This window comes from Lagopus muta, chromosome 11 (assembly GCF_023343835.1).
Source record: "Lagopus muta isolate bLagMut1 chromosome 11, bLagMut1 primary, whole genome shotgun sequence".
NCBI classification, from domain to species: Eukaryota; Metazoa; Chordata; class Aves; order Galliformes; family Phasianidae; genus Lagopus; species Lagopus muta.
The window spans coordinates 923118-940226 of NC_064443.1; the positions used below are offsets into that span (position 1 = coordinate 923118).

The 17109-nt window shown below is 52.7% G+C and overlaps 1 protein-coding gene across 3 annotated transcripts in view; it reads left to right on the forward strand.

Moving 5' to 3' along the window:
• CACNA2D2 (calcium voltage-gated channel auxiliary subunit alpha2delta 2) overlaps positions 1–17109 on the forward strand; it is a 127812-nt gene that overhangs the window by 85025 nt on the left and 25678 nt on the right. For all 3 annotated transcript variants that reach the window (XM_048956991.1, XM_048956993.1, XM_048956992.1), the window contains exon 4: positions 12827–12886. In XM_048956991.1, the coding sequence (XP_048812948.1) occupies positions 12827–12886 (60 nt within the window). The remainder of the gene's footprint in view (positions 1–12826; positions 12887–17109) is intronic.

Genomic DNA, 17109 nt, shown 5'->3' on the forward strand with positions numbered 1-17109 from the left:
GCCCCGTTTATTGCCCTCAATGCTCCTGAGCTGGGCTGCAAACCGCTGCTCTGCTGTGGGTGAGCGGCAAGGTTAAAGTGCCCAGACAGGAGCTAACTCTGCTGCAATTATCTGCTCCATGGCACAGCACCGAGCTGCAGCTCACCGTAAGCACCGCGAGGAAAACATGCACCGTTTGCAAACTGCACAGCAATCATGGCCACCCCACGCCAGCACACAGAGAGCTGCCAGTGTTTTCTTTCCCGTGTGTGTTGTGCTGACCCTGCGCTTGTAGAGCAAGGCTTGGAACAAGGCAGGTGCTGGCCCCAGCCCCTGGCTTACCTCGGTTTACCTTCTGGGGAGAGGATGGGGAATAAAAACCTCTGAACGCCACAGATATCTTTCACCCATCTCTAACACCACTGCTACCCTTTCAGTGTGAGTTCATGCTGGATACCACAGTGCTATAATCCTCTCCCTCTGATCCTCCTTAAGCATGGCATTCTTCTCCCTCTTGCTGCTGTGCCTGTATTGCTCACCTTGTCTGACTGCTGTGTGGAGCTGCTTGGGCGCTGTGCGCCCGCTGCGTATCCCATCCCCTGGGCATAGTGCTGGGGATTGGGTGAGAGCAGCCAGCACCTTCAAGTCGTGCTGTGATGCACCAAGCCGAGCCCGGAATGTTTCAAAAACCAGAGACAGGAAGAAAGGGAAGCAGAGATGAGGTTTGTGCCAATTCTGCTGGCTTGAGTTTGATGGTGCATCAAGGTGCAGCTCAAATTCATGCTGCAAAACCATAGAACCACAGCTGAGCTGCTGCACACATTTCTCCTCCTGTTTGTATATGTATTGCATGATTGTAGGATGCAGCTAGAAATGTTTACAGCACACAATATCAAAATCAATAGCACAAGAGCCCTCAGGACTCGCTGCTTGGTGGGTCAGTGGAGCTCCAGGATGAGGCACTGTGCTCCTGCAGCAGTGTGACAGGATAACCCCGCAGCGGTGACTTTGCACAGCCCACTTTTGTGGTGGTGCTCGGATCGGGTCTGGTTTACGATCCACCTGGCTTCTTACCATCCCCATTAGTAGTTGATAGCAGATGTTTGGAGAGAGGGATTATTACTCTTGCAGTGCATACTTAGCTGGCAGATTATTGAAATTTCTTTCTAATCCTTAGCAGTTACTTGGGAAGTACAAATCCTTGAGTGATAGCACTTCTCTTTCTCTGTACTTTGATCTCAGCTCGCATAACCGATGATACTCTGATTAATTTGATTTTTGTTCCTTAAAAAAAAAACAAGAAAAACTCGTGTTCCCTGCATCTCGAGGCATTGAGTTCCACAGGGAGCAGTGTTTCTTGGATTTGAACATTTCCATAACTGAGCTCAGAGGCACCTTTCCATTATGGGGGGTTTCTGCTTCCTGCAAGTGAATCGCATCCTCTGTGCCTCTCCCACTGCCGCTGCTCCCCATGTCGAGCAGCCACACTCCTCTCTCCTCCCCACCCGGCACCAGCAGGACCGTGTGCTGTCACAGCTCAGGGCCCCACTGATGTATAGGCCTGCTGCCTAATGCGACAGCTTTATTTACCACCCGCTCCTGAGCACAAACTGGCATCTTTGGGCCATCACTCCCACTGAGATGTTTGTGCTCCAGCGTGCCGCGATCTCTTCCTTGAGTGGCTACAGTTCATTTTGAGCTCCATCAGCACCCGTGATGAGTCCTAATTGTTGCTCTCAAGAAGCACTGCCTTGTGTGTGCCTGCCCCGAATGTCATCTGCTGATGAGCGGTTGGATCTCCCAAACGAATCGATTCCTTCCCAAGCTACCTGCGTGCTGATCCAGCCCTGTACTGCTGGAGGTCTGCCCTCAGTAGAGGATTGCCATCCTCTCACTCTGTATGCACTCCCATTTGACACACTCCACTGTCACCTGGATTTTGGTGCTGTGCACTGGAAGGCGTCCTCCCCCTTACCCTTGTGCTCTTTCCCATCCTCTCTCATTTCTCCTTCTCCAGACTGACCAAGTAAAAGCAGATCAGGTCAGTACAGCTACAATCTGACGTCTCCCTGGCCATCAGTCCATCTGCTTGGGAATAGGCATGTGGGCTTGTACAAAATCCAAGTCCTGCCTGGAAGTCATTTTCCAAAGCGCAGAGCCCTCAGACCTGTGCCCTGTGCTGAAGAACTCGCTGCAGGGAAGAGCTTTGCTTTGAGAGGCGTTTGCTTTTCAGGACTCAGGAGACACCGTCAGCTGAGCAGTGCTTTACAGTCATCAGTATCCGAGTCCACAGAGGTGAACAAATGCATTTTTAGAGGAAGAAAGGCTTTGCTCAGGTTTCCTCGTGGCACCTTTTCAGAATTTTTTTCCTTTCCTCCCATTTGAACAACAAAACATTAGGATGTGATGGGGAAGGTTGAAATAGATGGAAGTGGTTCTACTGGACTGCAGACTTGGCTTGGCTCAGCACTGCCAAGAGATGGCAAGTCACCATCTGATGTGACTGGCACAGGTGAGGGGGCACCACCTTCAGTGCTGGTCCTGCTACCAGCAGTGTTCTTCCAGAGCAGAGAAATGGCAGACACACAGAAGCACAGAGAGCAACCAGAGGACCGAAGAGCAAGGGGCCATTTGAGATACCAGAATAATGGGATTGTTTTGTCAGGAGAAGGCTGAGGTAAAACACAGTAACAGCCTTCAAATACATAAAATGTTCCTGTTGCAGGGAAGGAGGAAGTAATGAACCATTCCCCGTGCACCCTGGAGATGGTATGGAAGTAATCATCTTAAATTGCAGCAGGAAAAATTTACCTTTGATATTAAGAAAAACTTGGCAGTGTAAGACTAGTTAAGCACTGGAATAGATTGCCTGGGGAAGCTGTGGGAGCTTGGCACCGGCAGCTTTTTGAAAACAGTCTGGGAAGTGCTTGTCCAGGAGGGGCTGGCCTTGCTTAGAGAGGTAGCGCAAGGATGACACGCAAATTCATGAAGTATTCCTTTTTTTCTGCTGATGAGATTAAATTGGGAGGAGCTGTTGACTCCATCGAGGGGCCATGCAGAGACGTGTAGACAAATTGGAGAGCTGGGCAATCACCAACTGCATGAAGTTTAACAAAAGCAAGTGCCAGGTTCTGCACCTGGGAAGGGGCAGCCTTGTCTATAAATGCAGACCAGGGGATGAGATGGTAGCGGGCAGCCCTGTTGAGAGGGATCTGGGGGTCTCAGTCAACAGCAAGCTGAATGTGAGTCAACAGTGCACCCAGCCATCCAGAAAGGCCATTACAGTACCCTGGGGTGCATCAAACATAGCATTGCTAGCCAGAGAGAGAAATGATTGCCCTGCTCTATGCTACACTGGTGCAGCCTCACTTTGAGTGCTGTGTGCAATTTGGGGCACCGCAGTATAAAAGGACATAAAACTATGAGAGGGTGTCCAAAGGAGGGCTACAAAAATGGTGAAGGGTCTAGTTTAGAGGGAAAGGTCTATGAGGAGTGGCTGAAGGTTTGTTCAATGTAGAGAAGAGGCTGAGGAGAGACCTCATCATGGACTATGGCTTCCTTACAAGGGGAAGCAGAGGGACAAGCACTGATCTCTTCACTCTGCTCACAGCAATAGAATCTGAGAGAACGGCATGAAGTTGTGACAGGGGAGGTTCAGGTTGGATATCAGGAAGCAGATCTCCACCAGAGGTGGCTGGACACTGGAACATGTTCCCAAGAGCAGTGGTCATGGTACTGAGCTTGCTGGAGTTCAAGAAGCATCTGGGTAACACTCCCTGACATGTGGTCTGATTTTTAAGTGGTCCTGTGTGGAGCCACAAGTTGGACTCAGTGATCCTTATGGGTACCTTTCAATTTGGGATATTCTATGATTCTGTAATCTGTAGACTAATGGTGTGGTGCTCTGGGCAAGAAATCAGTGGGCAGCCAGTGCTGCAGGGGCAGGCAGAGCAGGCAGGGCACAATCCACGATGGGATCCTTGCCCTTCCCTGTGCTCCACTCTGCAGCCTTCAGAAGGGCTGCGCAGAGCCACATCTGTGCAGCACTTATTTATATATTTGTCCTCCCCTTGCTCTTCTCAGAAATCAATTCCATTCCCCCAAACAATGGCGAAGGCCTTGAGGAGATATCGATCTGTGGCAGAGCCAGAGAGAGGAGTACTTGTGACACAGAGATGCTCTTTTGTAAGTAAAAGATAATTACCAGATCATAGGGACACTCGCTGAATGGGATGACATTAAATAGGCATCAGGGTGAAGGGCAGCGGGCCTTTGAATGAGGCATTAAACAGCACTTGGCTCCCATCAGCAGCAGCCCCTCCTCTCCACTTTCCCTGCCCTTGCTATTTATCCTGCTCCTCACCCCATGCTCTCGCTTTGTTCCCAACATCCTTCTCATTCCAGCTGCCTTCTATCCCATCTTGTCTTACCGTTGGGTGCTGCCAGGCTGACAGCACGGGCGCACTTGGCTTCAGAGCTGCTGAGTCCCCATCCCCAAAACCAGGGGGACTCAAGTGGCGTTGCCCCGAGGGGCTAGGGAAGGAGCTGCTACGTGCATCTGGCTCAGAGAGCAGTGGTGCTGACATTTTGGGATGAGCGTAAACACAGGACTGGGGTGTATTTGGCCCTGGAGAGGTTGGTCTTGCAGTATGCTGGATGATGGCAGTGCTGTCAGTGTCCTCAGCACAGCCTGGCTGCTTGAGGCCACCTGTGCTCTCCTTGCTTGGTTTCTGCTGGTACTTCCAAAGCCAGTTCAGGGGTACTGTTACCGCTGTCAGACAGAGGGGGATCCCTGGGATGGGACAAAGCAGGACTCACCGTGCTGCTTGCTGCTGTCTGAGAGCTGCTGCCGGCCGGGCTTACTGCAATTGGCATGACACAGTGCAAAATACATTCTCAGAACACTGTGTCATATTTTTTTATTTATGCTGACACTGGCAGTCTTATTCTAATCCCTCGGTGGCACATTACAGATGGATTGCAGGGAGGACTCCCCATCTGGACTTCCCCAGCCCATGGAAGGCACACTGCTGGGGCCGCAGGGAGGGTGGAGGCTGGCTGTGCCTTGGGGACATCTGGAGAGTGCTGTGGAGACTGCAGCCGTGCCTCACTGAGCAGCATTTCTCAGCCTTGTGCTGAGAGTGTCCCAGCCTTGTCCCAGCCAGGCTCTGGAGGCAGCAACATGGCACCAGCATGGTGTCCGAGCAGAGAGCTGTGATTTTGGCACAGCCGGCCCTGTTTGTGCAGTGCAATAAGTGCCTGCCATCGCGAGGCAGGAGCTGACTTTGCAGCCTGATGTGGCACCGAGCGCAATCCTTTCCTTTAAAAGGAAAAAAAAAAGAGAAAAAAAAAAGCCCATTACCATTATTGAATCAAATACCAACAATTTAAAAAACTCTTTTAAATATTGTTGCTGCGTTTCCAGCTGTTAAAATCTTCTGTATTTAGTTATCATAATAACAAAATGCTGAGGCTGATTTGAGCAGCAGGGAGGCAGTGCCATTATTCAGAAGGGTTTTAAATGATCGGGTTTTCTTCAGCGCAGTGGTGCTCTCCTGTCTATTAAAAGGCCTTTTGTTGCCTTGGCACCTCCAGCCGGGGTGGTGGGGGTGGTTTGGCGTGTTGGTGGAGGGTCCCTGCCTCGTCGGCAGAGCACGAAGCAATACACAGAGCTTCTCACCACGGGGCCGCTTGCCTGGCAGAGGGTGCTCAGAAATGGGAGCGCTCCCAAGGTAACTTGCAGAAGTTTCTGCTCTTTGGTGTTTAGGGAATGCAGATATTGCTGTTCATGTTGCAGGGAAGGCTTAAAATAGCAGAAGGTTTTGTTGGAAACCGGTTCCTTCTGCACAGCGTTTGGAAAAGGCTGAGTTGTGCTGCTGGCGTGCGCTGCTTGCGACATCTCCTTAAATCCCTTCCTAGAGAAAAAAGCTATTTTTGCACCATCTCCCAACGGCAGTCAGGGTTGGCAAGGACGTAAGAAGTGCACGAGGATTCTGGGAAGCACCTCCAGGCGGGGGGAGGCAGGATGGGAGTGAGCTTGCCCTGGTGCAGGTGGAGCTGGTGGGTACACGGGTAGCACTGGCAGCTTGGGAGTGCCCGTGGGATGGTGGAGCTCAGGGCTGAATGGCACCGTCCAAATGAAGAAACAACCTCAGCTGCTGCTTGGTGAGGACTGTGCACAGGCAGCAGGGCCCAGGCAGAGTAATGCTCTGCAGCCCAGAGGAGGAGGGGCTGCAGCCTCAGCCCCTGCCAGCCACCCGGGCACAGCGGGCCATGTAAACACAGGTCCCCAGCTGTCCCCAGCCTGCACGCTGCTGCCTTGCACACCCCAAAAGGTTACCTCCAGCATGGCGCATTGTGGGTAACGAGATGCAAATTGATAGAGAGACAATGAGGCTGTCTTGTGAGCCATTCCGACTGGGGCCAGTGTTTAAAAGTCAGCCTGATTGCCTCTCTGGCAATTTGCATAGCATTAACCGGAGAGATTTTCTTTTTAAACTTGAACTTTTTTTTTTTCCCGAGGTCACCTCAAACTAATTACATCTGCAAGGCTGCTTTACAAAAGAGGGCTCTGCGGATGTGATTACAGGGTTTGGAGTGTAAGGAGGAGACTTTCCTGGCACAGGGAGGGGGAAGGCCCCGTCCACATGAACTTGGTTAATAGCAGAGCCCTACCTGCTGCCATCAGGTCTGTGTGGGTTTGCAGTGCTTGCTATGGGAGGTGAGAACAGGGCTGGGCACAAGCCTGTGGGGACTGTCCCCCCATCACCACTTGATTTGGGGCTGGCCACGGCCTGCCACTACCCATAGGGTGCAGCTGCCATGGTTGGGCTTGTCACTGAGGCATGAAGGTGCTTTGTGATCCCAGGTGACACCTCGTGGCTCTTCCACGTGGCTCCTGGGCTGCAGGGATTGCTGCGTGGGGCTTGCTTTTCTGCTGGTCATGTGGCACTGTGAGGCAGTGCCAGCACAGCAGCTGCTCTAAGGAGCCAGCTGGATAATTTTCGGAGCATTTATTTCACCTGTAGCTATGCAGGCCATGACTTCAAATAATTAAATCTCATGCTTCACAGTGTTGCTTGCTGCAGCTGCGAGCAGGTCTGCTGAGAAGCCCCTCAACAGGGTCTGGTGTGAGTGGAGGCTGGCTCAGCTTCAACTCCAAGCCACGGGCTCCAGTCCCAGATCCCAGGCCATTCCAAGGCCCCAGGCACAGACCCCAGCCGATCCATCCCTGTCATCCCACGGAGGAGCAGCTTGCCCCCAGGTTTCATCACGTGCCCACAGCAGGCACTTCTCCTCAGGATCTCTCCCTGTGGGGTGCCACAAAGTAGTTCATCTTCCATCCAACACTCTTGAGCTTCCTCCTCCTCTTCTCCAGGAGAAGCTCCTCCTTCCAGTTCTTCCCTTTGGCTGAGGCCAGGCAGATCACCTCCTTCCTCTCCAGCATCCTCCTCCCCTGACTTTCAGGGGAGCCGAGATGCTGTGCATGGAGCTGCACTCCTCCAGCTCTGTTAGCTCCTGCTGTGCTCTCCGTTCCCTGTGCTGCACCTTCTTTGAGACGACATCCTGGCTGAGCCCAGGAGGACCAAGGGAAGATGTGTGATGACACAGATTATTGGGCATCTTCCTGCATCACTGTGGCAGTGTCCTGTTGGGGCAGAGACTACAGCACTGCTGCTGCCATGGCTTTATGCCCTGCCAAGAGAATTGGGGAGCAGAGAATATTTTTATATTTTTTCCTTTTTTTTTCCTCTCTTTCCTTTTTTTTTTTTTCTTTTTCCTTTCCTAAAGATTGAGTATAATCAGAGCTAATCAGAAAATTATGAGCTGTCTGATTGCTGATTAGATTCCTAATGTTAATATAGTCAAGAAGCCTCTCTTAGCGTTGTATTTTAAGAGAAGTGTAAAAATAACGTCTTAGGAGAGTTGGAGCTGCTGGAACAGCAGGGAAGCACAGGGAAGCCTGTGCTAGCTGAAGCAGAGGAGAAGAAACCAGCAGAAAGAGCCATGACCGGGCACGCAGAGGCGAGTAGTGCTGCTCAGCACCATCATTGCTGACCCTTTTTATTGTGGGTTTCATGAGTGCACCAAGCTGTCAAGTCTGGCCACCTATTTCTGAGGTTTCTTCTGCTCCCGATGTCCCTGGTCTGCTTTGTGATGTCCCCAGGCTGCTCCTCAGTGTCTCCATGCTGCTCTCTGGTGTCCTCTGGCTGTTCCCCAGTAAGATTGGCCCGTGGGGGCCCGAGGGCCAAGGCTCACTTCAGAAAGCTGCTCCGTACCGTGGAGTGGCTCCCCTAGAAGCTGAGCTGGGCTTGTGCCAGGCTGCCAGCTGGGCACAGGACTGAGATGCCCTGTGGAATGTTAGTGAGCACAGAGGGGACGTTCTCTGGGATGCTGGAGGAAATCTTCATCCAATTCAGGCTGCTTGTGCTTGGCTGAGCAGTTGCAAAAATCTTAGGGCAAGTGGAGTTGAATAGGGGTGCTGCATCGCAGATGGCATCATAGAATCATTTAGACTGAAAAAGACTTCTGAGATCATCGCTTCCAACCATCAAATAACTGCCGGGTCCACCACTAAACCATGTCCCTTAGTGCTGAGTGTCTCTGAAATACATGCAGGGCTGGAGACTCCAGCCCAGACATCCCCTCCCTGCCTGACCACCCGCTCAGTGCAAAATTCTTCCTGATATCCCATCTGAACCTGCCCTGGTGCAACTCAAGGCCGTTTCCTCTCACCCTATCGCCCAGCACAAAGGAGCAGGGGCCCTTCTGTCCCTCACCTTTCCTCCCTACCCTCACAACTTCCCTCTCCTGCACCTGTGCGTCGGTCCCTCCCCAGCTGCACAGCACCCGTTGCGTTTGCACACATGGATGCTCCCCCTGGGAAGCTACTCTCCATTCACTCTGTGTTTGGCTTTGATCCGTCCTGGCGGTGGTGCTATAGAATGGGCTATGTGCTGTATTTATCCCCCATTGTCACCGTTTAATAACTTAGCATAATGTTATCACAGTTATTGTTGCATTTTTTCACTAAGTTCTATTTTGTTCTTAGCAAGTAAAAATAACAGAAAATGATGAAAGGAGGGAGGGGTTGACAGAACTCTTCTCCAATTGCTGAGCATGAGGTTGGACATCATAAAAAAATTATTCTCAAAAAGAGTGGCGAGGTATTGGGACAGGCTGCCCAGAGAGGTGGTGGAATTTCTGTCCCTGGAGGTGTTCAAGAAATGTGTAGATGTGGCACAGAGCGACACGGGTGGTAGGGATGGGGTGATGGTTGGACTAGGTGATCTTAGTGATCTTTTCCAAACTTAATTATTCTGTGGTTCTGTGATAGCAACAGAGAGATCTGCAGCCTGCATCTGGGATGCTTTTGGTTCTGGGCCCTGGACAGCTTTGAAATGACATTTTCTTTTAAAACATCCATCACCAGGACTGTGCCCCTGCGGCTCTGACCGCTCCCCTAACTTCTGCCAAGCCGCATGGAAAGGTCATTGGGGTGGGCAGGCGAGTGCAGGTGTGGGGGCTGAGTTCTGGGGCGCTGCACAACATAAGGATTTGAGGACACATTTGAGCCTGAGGTGGAGCAGCACCAAGGAGAGGATTTCTGGGTTAAGCACACAGCATCCCACCAGGTGTGGGCAGCTCCCCAGCATTTGTCTCTGAGCTCATGGTCCCAGCCCTGCAGCTGAGCCCTGAGTGTGATGTGCACAGAGGTGTGAGGCAGAGAGGGGCCTTCAGGGTCGGCGAGGGGGAAGGCATGCACCTAAATGAGTTTTTCCCTGTAACACATGTCCTGACCTTTTTAAAAAAATGAAATCTATTTTATTAATATTTTTTTTCTTTTTATCACATTCGGCCGTGCAACATTTAAGATACGACTGTGGAAAAGGTCAAGAAACGTGTAGTTGTTGAAATCTTGTTCCAGCTGATGGCTTTTCCCTTCGGGGAGCTCTCCCGCTCCTCCTCCCCCAGTCTGGTTTTTAAACAGCAAGTCTCAGGCCTCCCTGCTCCCTGGGTGTAGCAGCAAGGTGGATGGAGGGAAGGCCCCCGCAGTCCCAGCAGTGGAGCTGCAGGACGATGCCAGGGGCAACGTTTCAGGCACAATGAATAAAGACCCCGGAGAGGGGTAGGTGGCTGCTCTTTGTGAAGCTGGAATGGCAGGCTGGTGAAGCAGAGGGAGGAGGAGCTGCTCTCGGTACCCCAGCTGGGCATCCTGCTCCCACACCCCGCAGCCTGGCTCCATCCCTCGGGGTGCTGGGGAGGACAAAGGCAAAGCTGTCGTACAGGTGGCTGCTGAGTTTGCGGGATCTGCCAGTCCCTTCTCCATGCTGTCTCAGTGCATTTTTCACCCACCTTCCGTGCTTTTCCCTGGGTGTGGATTTTCCTGGCGTGACGGGAATACGACCATCACCAGTGCTTGGGCAGTCAGACTCCAGAAGCTTTTGCTTACATTTCCCCGGTGTAAATTCCTAATAATGGACTTTCAAATGCGGCACGCAGCACTGCAAATTTTTGTGATTCCATTTTGTTTGCAAACCGCTTAATTGGCTGCTCGGCACAAACAGAAAACTCTCGCAGTTATTTTGAAAATGCCTCAAAATCCTCCTCAGCACGGTTTAACCAGATGCAAGATGTCAGCAGGCTGACGGCAGCTACAGGCAGTGTGGTGTGCTGGCTGTCCTTCCACACGCGCCAAGCCAAATGCTTCCACTTGTGTGCAGTACAGCCTGGTGCTGGCAGTCAGAGTCCACCCAAAAAGCCACCGGCTTCATCTCAAGCACAGCCCGGCTGATGTACAGCACGTGCCTTAAGATAGCCCACCGCAGATGTGGCTCCATCACTTTCTAGCCCCGGGGATGAGAGAGATTCAGGCTGAAGAGGAGGAGAGATGGGCTCTGGCCACTCCTTTCTCTCCCGTGCCATGTGGCTGAAAGAGTTATTGGCAAACAAGTTAGCACTGATAGAAAAATGCTGCGGCGCTTTGTGCAGCCGCTCCGTGATCAATACCCGGCTGTGGCTGAGCCGGCTGCTGACTGGATTTCAGATGCCAGCTGCTGGGGTAATAAGAGCCCTGGGATCAACTGTCTTGGAGATTATTACAGGATGAGATGCTTCGTTGCTTTACAGTGTTTGCTAAAGATTTATATTCCCTGTGCGCATATAAAGGGAATATCGTCGCTGCCCAACAACCCTGGGCACGTGCAGATGCTGCGTTTTGCCCCATCGTTGCATGGCTGAGTTGCAGTGACGGGGTGAAAGGTGGCATCTGCACGTGCCCTTAATGCCCTGTGGTGAAGCAAAGCTGGAAAAGCTTCCCAGGGCTCCATTGGTTGGAGGACAGGAGCACCGCACTGAATGCAAAAGTGGAAGGGCACGGTGTGGGCCGTACAATGCCTTGCACACAGCGCAGCTGAAGATGGGATGATTGATCTGCAGCACTTGTAAAATAATGGTTTAATCGTTATTAAGGATTAGAAATAATCCTTGAGCTGTATCGATCCCAATCGCATTATTCATGATGAACTCGTTACTCACAGATGGGAATGCCCTGCAGCCCATCCCCGTCACCACGTTCTGTCCTCCCTGGGGCACGTTGCCACCCTGCTGCCACCTCCTCCATCCCTGTAATGCACTGATTAGCCAAAGAAGAAAAGAACATCTGGATTATTTTTTCCTAAAAACAAAGTTTTGTCCAGATTGACTTTGACAAATTGACATTTTCCAGAGGAAAAATAAGTTCCATTGAAGTGCCTGTAGTGGGTGCAGCAGACACCAAGTGCACCATTTGCAGCACTCCAGGCACTTCTCGCGAGGCAATGAATAGTTAAAGATGTCCATAAATCTTCCCTGGGCATGCAATAAACAAACACGCTCTTATCAAGTATAGAAAAATGCATATTTCATCACTGCTGCCTTAAGTACAACTCGGAATAAATGCTTGCCCTTAATCAGCCATCTCGGTGCATAAGCGCAGCACGGAGTGGCTGGGGGAGGGTGCAGGATTTGGGCCGCAGCTCTGCTAACACCAACCCCCCCCGGGCAAAACTGCCCCAAAAATGAGCAGACATTTGACTTTTATGTTCGCTATCTCTGATCTTCTCCCAGCAACCCAGGCGGGACGAGTTTCACTGCAGCACCCTGTGGGTTGCTGAGCTCCCAACAGATGCTAGCTGTGAAAAGCAGGCACTTAGGCTTGGAAATCAAAATTTCAAGCAATAGAAAAAGGTTAAAGGAGAAAGTTTTGACCAGTGCGGGCTGAGATAGTGCAGTGATGGAATACTCATCTCTGTGCAGCCGATAAGAACAAGCCGTGCTGTCCCCATGGGAAGATGCATGATGGCACTGCACACTCGGTGCTCCCAGTGCTTTGCTGTGCCTGGTGCTCAGCCGAGGTGCTGAGCTGGAGGCACACTGTGCCCAGTGTGAGCTGGGGGCACAACAGGCTGACCGTGCAGGGCCCTCGTGCTTCCATCAGAGCAGTGGGTGCCTGGGGATGTCAGCAGTGGCACGTCTCAGCTGGCTGCATCCCCATGGTGCTGAGCTCTCCAGGGAGCCTTCCTGGGATGCAACAACCTTGCCAGCCTCATGGCTAATTAACACCGTGCAGTTAGCATCGTTAGGTGCTGCCTCTGCCTGGGAGCCTCTTGCTGAAGGGAGGGCGGCTGTGGGGTCCTGGCTGCAGCGCTTGTGTATGCAGAGGGCTGCTAGGCACACAGAGAGGGGATGGAGGCTGTAGGCACAGGGAGCCCCATGGAGCCTCTCTCGACTGCTCGCAGCTGGGGCCAGCCATGGCATGGGCATCACACGGCTTTACACTCACTCTCCCCTCTTGCTCTCTTTGCAGAGGCTGGCAAATGCAGCAGAGAAGTTCCAGAAGGCCCATCACTGGCAGGACAACATCCGGGTAAGGCTCCAGCTCACCATGTGCTGTGGGGACACACGCTGTGACACGCCTGTCCCCTCCCTGCTTCCCATCCTTCAGCTCCTCCTTCCTTATCCTTGGTTCCCCATGAATTTTAAAGCTACTGTCATCCCCATCCATAGGCTACGTGGACAAATCCATTCTGAGCTTGTCTGCAGCCGGGTGGGAGTGGGCAGAAGGGGAAGGCTGAACCGAATGAGGGTTTGGATTCTTGCTGAGAGGTTTCTCAGGGTTTCAGGATTGGTTTTTCAGGGCAAGCGCTGGGCAAGGGTAGCGGCTCACGTGCCTGAGGCACCTGACAGCAGTGCCTGGCTGCTGCCGGGGAAGGAGCGAATCTCGGCTGGGAGAGGGAAGATGTTGTTTTAATGATTGCATTTGACTTTGTAATTATGGCAGTGATAACGCTCAGCAGGAATCTGAAGTGTTCTGCCTGGAAATGCTCTCAAATTCTAACAATAATACAAAAGGAAGGAAGGATTGTTTTCCTTCCAGTGCAAATGGAACCTGCAGTAAAAATATCTGAGTCCACCAGCCTCTTCCTCAGAGCCGGGCCAGATCCTGCCCTGCCACCAGGAGCCCACTGCGGTGGTTGAGGGGACAGCCTGGGGACAGCCCCACCTCTGTGGGCATCCCTTGGAGTACAAACATCACTGGCCCCAGGCTGGCAGCCCCAGGGCTCCACATGCAGCTGGTACTGTCCCACAGTGATGGCCTCTCCTTTTCCTCTCTCTTCCCATTCCTGAGGCAATGGCTTGGCTCAAGGTGAGCCTTGGTCCTAGGTATGTCACCTCTGGGCTGCCTGCCCCTATCCTTCTGTGTGACAAGCCCCTCACATGGACCCAGTGGCATTTACCTGAGAGGGAACCCTCCTCCAGCACTGGCCAGCTGGTCCCTGTGCACCGCTGTCCTGGCTCTGCACCTGTCCATGTCCACCTGCAAGGAGGGGTTGGCCATCTCGTAGCTCTTGGCTGCTAAATAGGGCAGTCAGTGGGCTCCACTGGACATGCAGATGGAAACGAAGGAGAGGTGGGGGAGAGAATAGAAACCGAAGCAAATCTTGCTCCTATAGACCCTCCTGCCATGGGTGATGGCAGCACAGATAAACATGGAGAAAAAGGTGAAGGAGGAGCAGAAGAGAAGGCAAGGTGCTGAGCCATGCTTGCCAGGTGATGGGTGCTCCCAGCCTGTCCCCGCCCCACCAGCAGCTGTGTCTGGCTGACACTTGTGTGTGCCGAGCTTCCAGGGGTCTTCAGGAGCGCACCTGCTCAGCTGCAGTGCACTGGGAGTGCTGGCCATTTGCAGAGCAGGGAGAAGGCACTGCAGGGAAAGGAGAGACAGCCATGTCCATGTCCTCTGCCTTCCGTTCACCAATAGAAGCAGCTTTGCTAATGGAAGGTGAGATGAACCTGCTAGCTGTGCCATCCAGCATACTGCTGTATCCAGTACCAATGGTCACCAAGAGCTTTCTGCGAGTTACTGTTACCCCTTCCCTGGAGATGGGTGGAAGAGGCATCAGGAGGACAGCAAGGTTTGCTCTGCGCAGCAGTGGGGCACAGCGGAATGTCAACCTAGCAGGAAAACCCTCCCTGCACTTCTTCATACAACAGCTCTGTGGGTTCAGCTCACGTTTCCTCGCTTTGCTGTGCCACAGCCAAAATCACTGTCTCCCCTTCTGGAGCCTTCATGGGCAGGGTGAGAGAGAGCCAGTCTTGGTGGTAACCAGTGTGCAGGAGCAGCTGTGGCGCTGGGAACTCTTGGCTCGTTTTGCAGTATGTGGCACAAACCTTTCAGAAACCCACTTTCATTGAAAAATATTTTTAACAGCTCTGTTTGCTACCACTTCATCAAGGTAATTAGAAGCGAGTCACCTGGAAACAATGCGCGGCCATGCGTCACCACGCAGCTTTATCAGCACAGCGCAGAGCTGGGTGGGATGCTGCTGGGATGCTGGGGCCGTGCTGCCAAGTGCAGCTGCCACCTCCTGCCTGTGCTGCCCATGGGGAAGTGCTGGTCCCACCACCCGAGCAGCACCACCAGGATGAGGTGCCAAGGACCACAGTAGCACCCACAGCGTCACCATGCTCCTCTGTCCCACCAGCTGCCGGTCATCCTGGCCGCAGCTCTCCCTTGCTCTCTCCACATGTCATTTCATAACCTCGAGCTGGAGTTTATGACAGATTGCACCAAGCGTGGTTATTTTTGTGTTTCCATCTGAATGCGCGACGGCAGATGCTGAGTGTTTGCAATGCATTAGTGCTAATGGCAGGACCATTAAACATTAGAGTTGCTCACTGCAGATGGGTTGCTATGGAGGTTCAGGGGAAAATGAAACAGGAGCAGAAGCGAGGACGGCTGCGAGGTCGCTCCCAGCGATCACACAGCACTGATCTCTGCCTGGAAAGTTTCTTCTCCCTCATCAGTGCTGGGGTTTTTGGTTCCCATGCCGCACACTGGCAGCGCTTTCTTTCCCAGGTGGCTCTGGAAGTGCCACGTATCCATGTACCACCCCTGTAGTCCTGCCCTGACCTCAATTCCGTGTCATCACACACTTCATCCATTCCAGGGCCGTGTCCTGCAGAGGCTGCCCTCCCCCAGGATGCACAGAGCATCCTGGGCAGAGCACATGGAAGCTGTTTGGGTCCGAGCAGCAGAACAGCTGTCCCTGCTCCTGTTGCCCTGCTAGTCCTCCCTGGAAGATGTTTCTGGTCCCCAGGTGCACAGTCAGGGCCCCGTGGGGTCTGTGTAGGACATGCATGTTGTGCTGTCAGAGCTAGGGACTCTGTTCCACACAGGGGGGCATGGAGCAATGTCCCAAGTGCTGTCCCCATGCTCCAGGTGTCCCCATCCCTGTCCCCAGTACCATGCTGCTGCGCACCAGCTGCCAGCTGTTTGCCACATAGCGCAGATAAGAGCCAGGTGCAAAGCATGATGGTAAGAACACCAGCACACCACCTAGCAACTGGCTTTCCCTGTTCCTCCATCCTCATCTCCCTGTTATTCCACCATGCAATCCCAGTGTACATCCCACCATGGGGTCCCCAGCTGGAGCACAGGGCAGGTGATGCATGGCAGTGCAGGGACCACAGCCAGCTCTGCAGAATGGTGACAAAGCCCAGCCTGCACAACACATGTCGAGGCATGGTGTTGCTGAGTTCAGTGTGCTGGGCAGCAGAGCTCTTTGTCCCTTTAAGGGACACTTAGGTGCTGCAGAGTCCCATTTATGTGTGCTTGGCAGGATTATATAAATTGCCTTTAAAAGTTGACTTCTTTATAAGCCATTTTCTGCTTCATAAAATGTTTATTACTGTTGTTTTTCTCCCAGTTCCTCTTCCTCACAGCATTTTTCCCTGCTACATGGGGAAGTTCCCCTCTTCCATATGTTTCGGGCGCAAAGCGCTTCCCTCTGGGTTCCATCCCAAAGATGGGGAAATTATCTTTTGGCAATAACCCCTTCTGGAGCTCTGCGCATGTCCATGTGCTCTGCCCAGGATGCTCTGTGCACCGCACTCACGTTTCTGTTTTGTTCCTGCCTCTGAGCACATGCATTACGGGATGGCCCCCACAGCCAGCCACCACTGCAACAGCCATATTTCCCAAAGAGATTCCTGTGCTGTGCCGTGCTGTGGCACAGACGTGGCACGGAGGGCTGCCCTCCATCGATAACTCCCACCTGCAAACAAGGAAGCAAATAACAAAGCCCAGATAATTTCAAGCTCCATTAGAAATGAAACTCAGGGGAAAACGGGAGCACCGTTCACCGAATGGGGAAGGACAGAATGCATCACTGAGGCTTCACTCACTGGGGAAGGGCAGAGAAGCCCAGCATGGCAATGTGCGCTCACAGCCCGGAAGGCCAGCTGTGTTCTGGGCTGCATGAAAAAGGGGCGGCCAGCAAGAGAGGGAGGTGATCGCCCCCCTCTGCTCAGCTCCTGTGAGGCCCCATCTGCGTCCAGGCCTGGGGCCCCCAGCACAGGATGTGGAGCTGTTGGAGCGGGTCCAGAGGAGGCATTGAGATGAGCAGAGGACTGGAGCCCTCATTGTGGCCTTCCAGTACTTGAAGGGAGCATAGAAACAGGAGGGGGAATGGCTGTTTATGAGGGTGGATGGTGACAGGACAAGGGGAATGGTGTTAAACTGAGACAGGGGAGGTTTAGGTTGGATATTAGGAGGAAGTTTTTCACTCAGAAGGTGGTGAGGCACTGAGG